The sequence below is a fragment of the Streptopelia decaocto genome (genome assembly GCF_964273445.1).
Source record: "Streptopelia decaocto genome assembly, chromosome: 4".
Classification (NCBI taxonomy): domain Eukaryota; kingdom Metazoa; phylum Chordata; class Aves; order Columbiformes; family Columbidae; genus Streptopelia; species Streptopelia decaocto.
Genome location: NC_138658.1, coordinates 7,700,976 through 7,710,010, shown reverse-complemented (window position 1 = coordinate 7,710,010; position 9,035 = coordinate 7,700,976). Strand labels below are relative to the sequence as shown.

The following is a 9,035-nucleotide window of genomic DNA, read 5'->3' as shown; positions in this document are numbered from 1 at the left end:
TGCCGGCCGCCTGCGGGCTTCCCCGCCCGGCACGGCGCGGCTGCTGGGCGCCGGCAGGCAGGTGGAGGGGGAGCAACAAGTCCGGCGGCGGCGGGGAGGAGTAGTGGGAGGCGGAGGGGAGTGGGGGGCGCTTCCCGCCCCGCGCCTGAAAACCTCTCTGACAAGTGGCAAACCCGGAGCAGAGCACGCTGCTCCCTCCGCAGGGCGGGTGGAAGCCGCGGGGGCTCGCCCCGCACCCAGCCCTGCTCGCCGGCTTTTGGCTCCGCGTCCCCTCGTCCTGCTGCGCGACTGAGTCGCGACCCGCTGCCGGGCACCGTGCGGTGCGGACTGCGGTGGGCGCCGCCGCTTTGCCTTGAAAAGTGTGTGAGCCCGTTGTGGGCTTCTCATCGCATTTTTTTTTCTTAAATATTATTTTGCCTTTTTGTTATTTACGCTATCGTACTTTATTGTTATTATTTTTGTTGCTGCTGTTTGTAAACTAATTGCCTCCATGGGGGGCGGAGGAAAGGAAATCAAAGCTGCCGCAGCTGAAGGGTGTAAGGGCATGCTGGGGAAGAGCCGAGGCGCCGCAGGACGGGATGGCAGCGGCAAGCCCGGCTGCGGCGGGGACCGCTGCCCACGGCGGGCCGGGCCGTGCGGCTCGGCGCTGGCGGCTCTGCTCTCGGCGCTGGCGGCGGCCTCCTGCGTCTACCTGGGGGTGCGGACCAGCGACCTCCAGGCCAGGGTCGCGGCCATCGAGAGCGCCCGAGGGAGCTTCTCTGCCGCCGCCCCGCTCCCGCCGCTGCCCGGCTTGTCCCTGGAGCAGCTGAACGCGATGATGCAGGAGAAAGTGGAGCGACTTCTAGCCCAGGTGCGCGGGACGGGGGTGGCTGCTCGCAGCCTGTGTGTGTGCCGGGGATGAGGGATGATGTGTAGAGGGGCAACGGGGGGTCGGCTGGAGGCAGCTCCACGGGCGGAGTGTTGGGGAGAAGAGCCGGACATTGATTCCCGGGGACCGGCGGGCCCTGAGCCCAGGGCGGGGGGCGCCCCCGGCTGCTGGGGCGGCCTTTGGGGTCCCGCGGGTGAGCCCCGGGCGGATGCCACCGAGGCTTTTCTCATCCATAACGTGTCGAGGGTTGGTGTAGGGGGAAGAGCCGGCGGTGTGAGGATGTTGTTGTCGTGGGGGTGGAGAAGTCGGTGAGCCCCCGTGGGTCCAGTCCCAGGGGAGCAGCCCTGGCTGGCTGCGCACCCCGCGGAGCAGCGGTCAATCCCGGTGCGCTGGCCGGGGTGGAGGGAGCTCGCCGAGGGCTCTCACGTTGCTTCTCTCGCCCACAGAAATCCTACGAGCACTTGGCAAAAATACGAGTAGCGAGAGAAGCGCCTCCAGAGTGCAACTGCCCACCAGGTAACAAACACAGCTTGGAAATCTCTGGGAGGCTTGTAACTCTTGGGGTTTTGATATCCTGTGTTTTTCAAATGCATGTGGGATCCCGGGGATGCCTTTTCAGTCAACAGCTGTACCTCGGGTGGAAAAGGTGTAAAGCCCGGAATCGTCTGTTTCCATTGTGGCATTGGATTGGAATTAATGCTGGTTAAAAACCACAGTTGGGCTGAGCGATGCCAAACAATAATACAAAGAAATTAATGATCTAACCTAGCAAGAAGAAATATATCCTGTCTTCAGTGGTGTAGCACTGAATCAAAGTATTGTGTGCTCAGCTTGGGAAGTACAACAAAAGTTCCCAACAAAAATATCAAACAATTTATTATGTGGATTGAAATAGGTGGAGAGTCTGTTACAAGTTAGTGGTAATATATACAAGAGCTTTTCAGTCTCATTTTTCTGTAGTCTTGGATGAAAGCGGTTCACCTAGGAAGGGGCTGCAGGTTTCATACTGGGGGTTTAAAACTGTGTGTTTATGCAACCAGCGATGTTGCTTGACTTTGGAAATGGGGCCTCCTAATACTGGGATCGATTGTTTGTACACACGCACTGCTATGTTCATCTTGTGTTTTTCGTGCTGCTTTTTGACAGTCTGATAACTGTCAATATTGCTTTGGCTTATTGACTTCTGCTAATATATACCCAAGTTCAAATGGCATCTTAAAAGTTAAGAAAATAATGCTAGTGTTTCACAGGGTAGTGTAGGAATTCCAGCAGCCTCTGTGAGATGAGGGACACTAGATGCAGTGTGCTTTACATATCCTATCGCTCTGTATAAAGAAACATTTCCTTTACAGTTGGAACATTGACTGTCAACAAGACTGAGGCTGATGATGTTTGCCAATAGGATGCGTGATAGTACTGTGTATATAACGAAGTAGCTCTTCTGGTTTTAAGATTTAATTCCTGCCAAACTCATTAGTGTGAAAGAACTACTGAATCTTGGTGTTAAAACTGGCTACAATGATTGGTACTGTATTTTGCTGATGATACAATGGAGAGCAGAGTATTTACTGGCTGGTATGGAGGTTGCCATGACTAACATGAAAAGGACAATATATATGACTAGGACTGTTTTAAAAGAGTGCCTAGAATTACTCAACTCCCAGCTACTTTTGGTAAGGAACGTTAGTTTCCTGCTGTACTATATATATAATTTTTTCCTTTAAGGCTAACATGAGCATACAGTGTTGATGTTGTTTTTTCTGTTGCTTGACTGCAGTAAGTTACAAGATCCAAGTTTGTGTGCTAAAAATGAGTGTTGCTTATAATGTTGCATGCAAGGATATATTCTGTGAGCCTGAAACATTGTTGAATTTGATGCCAAGCTCTCTCCCTTTCCTTTCTTGTTTAAATTCATCTGTTACAGTGTTTTCTCTTGTCTTTTTCATACTAAAGGTCAGTATCTACTTTTTCATAGTTGGTGTTATGTGCTGCTTTACTTCCCCACTACCACTAGAGCTCCACATTATACCAGTTTTTATCTGACCTTTTTTCTTAAGAAGTATGTTTGATCAAATAGGTAGTGGAATATTTTCTCGCATGCATTCTAAAAATGGTTGCTAGATGAAAGTCAAACTAAAGTGATCTGGGAAACATTTTCAAGGGAGCAAGATTCACAAGATCAGGAAAACTTATATGAATTGTTATAAAATATATAAAAAAAATGCAATTTCAGAAAGAACTAGCTGGTATGTGGATTAGAAATGTGATGTGGAGCTTTCCACCTCTGGGTAGCTATTTCAGTTTGGAAGCAAGTTTTGTAGTGACTGGAAGATGTTGCCATGTGATAGCCTCATTTTAGACTGCTTAAAATGAGTTGATGGTCTCATACGAGCTGCCGGTGGACAGGTGCCTTACCTCAAAATGGCATCATTTTGGGAGCCTTGTGTTGGAGAACAAGGGCTGAGTGGCACCGCTACCCCAATACTGTGCTTTCCTCATATCAGGAATTAGGCAGAGCAGGAGGGGACAGAGTGAATAAATTGTTGTTTCTCCATTTGGTTCACTCTGCTTGTTAGAATTCCTTTTTGACTGGACAGGGCGAGCTTTTATTTTCATCCTTAGTGCTGCTATTACTAATTTGGAGTAGTGTATTCAGAAATGCACTTGATTTAATAGGAAAAGTATAATGGAAACTCAGTGGTTTTTCTGTTGCCTGCTATTTGTGAAGCCAAAGAGTAAATTGCCTCTTTACTTCCCCACGTGGTTCCCCTTTGCAGCTTTATTCTGCTCAGCTTCTGCGTTTCTTCCCTGGGTTTCTGTAATAGTAAAATATGTGTCTGTTAGAAATGACTCTGGAAAGCCTGCATGGTACAGAGGTGATTTTTTTAAAACATCCTAATGTTGTGAGAAAAGGCTGCTGCCAAGTGGCTACCAAGGCAGTTTCCATCATCCTGTTCATTAAAGAGAAATAAAGATTATTTTAAAATAGGTTATATTGTTCTCTACCAAAAGAAGAGAGGGAAATCCAATCTGCAGTCAGGATGGTGAGAATGTGGCCTTTCATTTAGGATTGAGGTAATGCAATGGGTGTAGATCTCATTAGCTTGAGTTGTTCTTCCCCTCATGGCTCTCCGTGGTAGGAACTTGCATGTTCAAGGGAAACTGGGTTTGAGTGGCTTGGCAGCCAGATTCACAACTGCTCATAGCCTGCAGAACTGCCCACATGTAGCTCCTTTTAATTCAACAGTATCCTTGAACTTTGTCTGGAGTGAAGACTAGTCATATTTCTCTTTAAAAACATTTTTTCCCACTAAATATGACTTTTCTAACTATTATTATTTTATATATTCTTATAAAAGAAACACAGTATGAAGAGATACTAGTGTTTTGATTTTGGTTCTACAGGACTAAAACCAGATTTTGTAAATATTTTTAAAATGACAATGGCAGGCATTCTTTCTCTTCTTAAAGCAGAGTAATAAAGTTTGAAAAGTAAATGCATGCTGACATTCCTCTTAAATTACCTCAGCTCTAACAAGAGTGCCAGCTTAAATCCCATGCTTGCAACTTGTGCTGCAGTCACTGTTGGCAGTGAGCCTTCTATAATACACATAGGACTGGGGGGCAAATTGAGTGGCTAAAATTATTTTAACTGTAATAAATTAATTTTCCTTTGCCAAATTGATTACTTATTGTAAATTAGTGTTTCTCAACTGTAAACGATGAAAAAAAAGTAGGTGTGTATGTAACTATTTAATATGTTTGAATCTTCCTTTAAATGGCTGTGGGAATGTGATTGGCTTTTATGAGGAACAGTCAAGCACTGTGCTGGGTACTTCGTACCAATTCCTAAGAATTATACTGTTGTGGAAAGAGTAACGTGCCAAAAGCATGGGGATACTCCCAATCCAGTATGAAATTCTTAGTTTTTTGTAGATTCTTCAAACTTTCTTCTTCTACAAAGCATTCATGTGTATACCTAGGACCTGTAGACTTCAACAGAATTAACATATGTTTACATGTTTTAGTGAATTGATCTTTTATATATCATAATGGTCAAGTTCTGACACTTGCGGTCGTGTGCCACGATTTCTCATTCTGTAAGTTGTCCTCAGAGCCCACTTCTGGGTCAGATGTTGTTGGCAGGAGTAGGAGTCAAGTCTATTGGTACAGAAAGTTCAAACTTGGCCAGCAGAAACACTAGCAGGTGATTGTGCGTGGTTCTGCATGACCCTTTTAACCAATTTTGGGAAGCAATTACTCTTTTTTTCTTTTGAGGAGTGCCTTTATAGTGAATTTATTAATTTAAAAAGAAAAAGGCACATAGTATTATATAAGTAGGGTTGCCTATATGCTATACATTAAATTCTGCCTTGACAAAGGATAGATTGTATAATGTAAGAGATGTTTTATCTCTAACTGCTATGACACATGGTGGATGTATGTTCACTATAGCTTGCATGTGAAATGATATGGTTTATAGCGGGGGTTTTTGTGTATGGTGTGGTTTGTTGTGGTTTTCTTTTTCCCCTCTCTCTCTCAGGAACATTAGCTGAACTTCACTGATGGATACCTGGTGAAGTCAACCAAACAAATTTACTTTTGTTTTTCCTTTGTGCCACAGGCAATGTTCCTTCATTTGCTCTTTCTCTTGTATTTTGCCCATCAAGAAACCTACGTTTTTCTTCCTCTTGTGTTCAGATACCTGTGGCTTCAAACCCGTTCCAGGCATGGACACTGTCACCATTCTTCTTTCTTAGCCAGCTATTTTGTGTTGTTTTTGTAATCATGTCATCTTGATTCTCTGCTCCAGTCTTAAAGAGCTGTATGGTTTGACATTTGAAGTGCCTCCTATTTCACTATGCAGTCTGCTGTGATCAGGTTATAAACCTTATTTCAGTGTAGTTGTGTGTATATAAGCATGTTTATTCAGGAGATGAAATACCATAAGACAAGGGATTTTTGAGACGACAGAGAAAACGAGTTATAGTAATTCTAGTGGGAAAACTACAGCTACAGTTTTTCAGTAGGGTGATGAGTCTACTATATGTATTTTGGTAGCAGGAGGGATGGCAAAAATACATTTATTTTCTTAGCATCACAGTACTGTTTATGTCTTTTTAAGCAACTAATGTTTGTGTTGACATGCAGTGGAAGTACAGTTTAGGCACTCTTTCTTATTTCCACATGTTCCATAAGGATTATTTCCTGAAGCATGTCGAGTAGTGAGGCTGAAAGAATGGAGGAGAAATCAATTTTTGGGATTAAAAGAATCCTTAAATCAGCAGGGTATTACTTTTATTTAATTAATTATTTAAAAGTTATGATTACAGTGAACCAGTTCTGTAAAGACTGAAGAGGTAATGAAAAAAGGAACTGACTTAAGTGCTTACTGGTAGAGAGACCCAAACCCAAGGAGATAGATACAGAAAGTATCCAAAGTGTTTTCCGCTGTTACTATCTGAACCTAGCTCCCAGCGCTACTTATTTCTGCCATGTCTATATAATCTATTTGATGAATGCAGTAGTCAGCTCTAATTTTGTAATTTTTCTGACAGGGCTTTGAGTTCCCCTTTCATACCTCCACTGGCTTGATATTTTACATTTCAGTTCCTAGATAAAGATGTTTATTGATGTGCAGCAGCATGCAACCTTCTGGGTAGTCTGTTGTCTTGTTTGGATGACTGATTAAATATACTGTTTTCTCCCCGCAGAATAGCTAAATATATTTTATTGGCTAAGATGTGACCTTTTAATTCCCTTCCCTCCGGGTAAGGAGGTAGGGTGTGCAGGATGATGAATGAAACATAATGTGGCTCAAAGGAGAACTGATTGACAGCAGGCTGCACCAGATTTGTCTTTTGTAATATTACTGATGTCAGTGGCGTTGTAGCAAAGGTTGATTTGACAGCAAAAGTGTAATTAACAAGATTATTTTTTATGACTTTAATTCAAGTTTATTGTACTTGCAGAGTTTTGTGAAACAAGGCATATTAAAAGGAAGGTTTGATTATCCACTTTAACTGTTCTTATATATGTGAAATTAATATCAATAAAAGAACATACAATATATGTTAAGTTTCCTTCCATATGGCAGCTGTCCATCTTGAACTGCTGAAGTGTCAGAGCAGTTCAAGTAGTGAGTCTTGCAGTGTGAGGAGTGCTGTTAAGCCCACTTCTAGAACAATGATTTTAGTGTTGTGGGGGTGTGGTGTTGTTGTTTTTGTTTGTTTGTTTTCCTTTTTTTTTTCTTCTGGTCATTAAATATATGCACCTAGTTCCTTAAACAGTCTTTAAAGCCTGGATAGCTGAGTTCTGTCCAACAGTAGTCACCCCCTACCCCTTTTCTTGAAGGTTAGTGGTTTCTTGGGAATGCGTTGCTAGAACAACACTGCTGCACCTGCATTATAGCACTCATCCTCCTCCTCGCTCCCCTCTAAATTTACTGGCTGCAGCTTACCTGTCTATTTTTTCTATTCTTAGCACAATACAGATTAACTAGCTTTGAAAACAGCATGACTGACAGAAGCTGTCTTTATAGGGCATTTTAGGTTACCAGATAGAATAATATAATTAATATGTTCAAGTTACCAACCCTGTGAAACCATTAATCTGTAACACACACAGAATTTAAGGCATATGGCTAACTACAGCCTGTTCAGGAAGACTCATCTACACACAGAGCTTTTCCCCTTCATTTTTTTCAGTTGATTTCCTAAGTCAGTCACAGAAAAGGAGATCTGACTGCTTACTTAGAACTATTAAGAAGATGTAAGAAGACATAGAATAATACAGGCTAGAAGAAACACTTTTCACTCTTCATGATTAAAGCTACAGCTTGCAGCTAGATTACACACACAATAGTGAACGAGATGATGCAGGCTCACTCTTCAGAAGGTTGTGGACTGTCATGATTTTACTGGTTAGACTGGCAGAGTGGTGCCTGCTTAAATTCATCTGCTTGGGTCTTTTCATGAGATTAAGTTTAGTAGAAGAGGCTGATTGTGAAAGCTTAATAAAAACAAATGTCAGGACAAATTTTCAGAACTGAGTGCCAAATTTCAAAGTGCAAGATTTGTATATACTTTTCATGTAAATACAACTATTATTTTCTCTATGTAGACTTGAAGAACTGAAAATACAGGTCAGGTTGATACCCCAGGACATAATTTTATTCATGCTCCTGGGCTCTGGAGCTAATGTATCTAGGGCACCATTGTCAGATATTTCCTTCCATGTGGTTCATAATTGCAGTGACTAGTCAGTCACAGTTCCACAAGTCATTAGATCTGCCTTAATTTTGTGATTAAGTGCAACAGCCTCATGTAAATAGTCTCCTCAGTTAAAAATATGCTGCTCTGTAAATAAGTAAATGTATAGTGCAAGAATTTGCTAATGCATAGATGTGCCTAAGCTAAAATACTCTACTATTTAAATATTTCCATAGGCTGCTTAGTTCTTAGCAGGAAAGCTACAATTTCCTTATTTGTGAAGTAAACCACTTGTCCCATCTTTTGTGCTCATAAGGAAAACCTGATCATTGCGCTCTCTTTAAAACAGCTTTTTAAATATGTTGGAAGAGTCTTGCCTGTGATGCACACTATATAACTTAATCGTTCTACTCTTCCTGTGTAAATATTTAATGCATGTTTGGGGAGAACTGTTTCTTTTTGTTTGGAAAGCTTTAAAAGAGCTGATGACACCTGGCAAGTTTTTGAAGAAATATGAAGTTATTATACACCCATGTAAATATTTTTACTAGAAATATATGTTCTTATAATTATCAAAGTTATTATGACAGCCCTGTGTATGGCAAAAAAAAACAATAAATGGAATGAAGAATTTAATAAGAGGTAATAAAACTGGGATGTTACTTTTTCTTTTAGAATGTTCTGAAAATTAATACAGTGATTTCAGAGACTTCAGCTTAGACACATTAAACCAAAAAGTAATGTAGTTTTTAAGCAACAATAGTTTGCCCTACGCTGTCATAAAAATTGACCAGGAACTTGTAAAATACAAAGGAAATGCAGTTTTATTTAGAATGTGTACAGATAAATTACATGAGGAAATAGATGGAGGTCTGTTAAAATCAGTACTTTTAGTTTAGTCTGTGTTAGGTATTAGAATTATCATCTGAGTTTTGATTGTGCATGAAACTCATCTT

General features: G+C 41.7%; 1 protein-coding gene across 1 annotated transcript in view; it reads left to right on the top strand.

Annotated features, from left to right (window-relative positions):
• Positions 1-490: 490 nt before the first annotated feature.
• Positions 491-9,035, top strand: part of COL25A1 (collagen type XXV alpha 1 chain) — a gene marked incomplete at both ends in the record, with an annotated part of 301,585 nt that continues 293,040 nt past the window's right edge. The window contains 2 exons of the mRNA XM_082050811.1: positions 491-850; positions 1,315-1,384. Of these exons, the coding sequence (XP_081906937.1) occupies positions 491-850; positions 1,315-1,384 (430 nt within the window). The remainder of the gene's footprint in view (positions 851-1,314; positions 1,385-9,035) is intronic.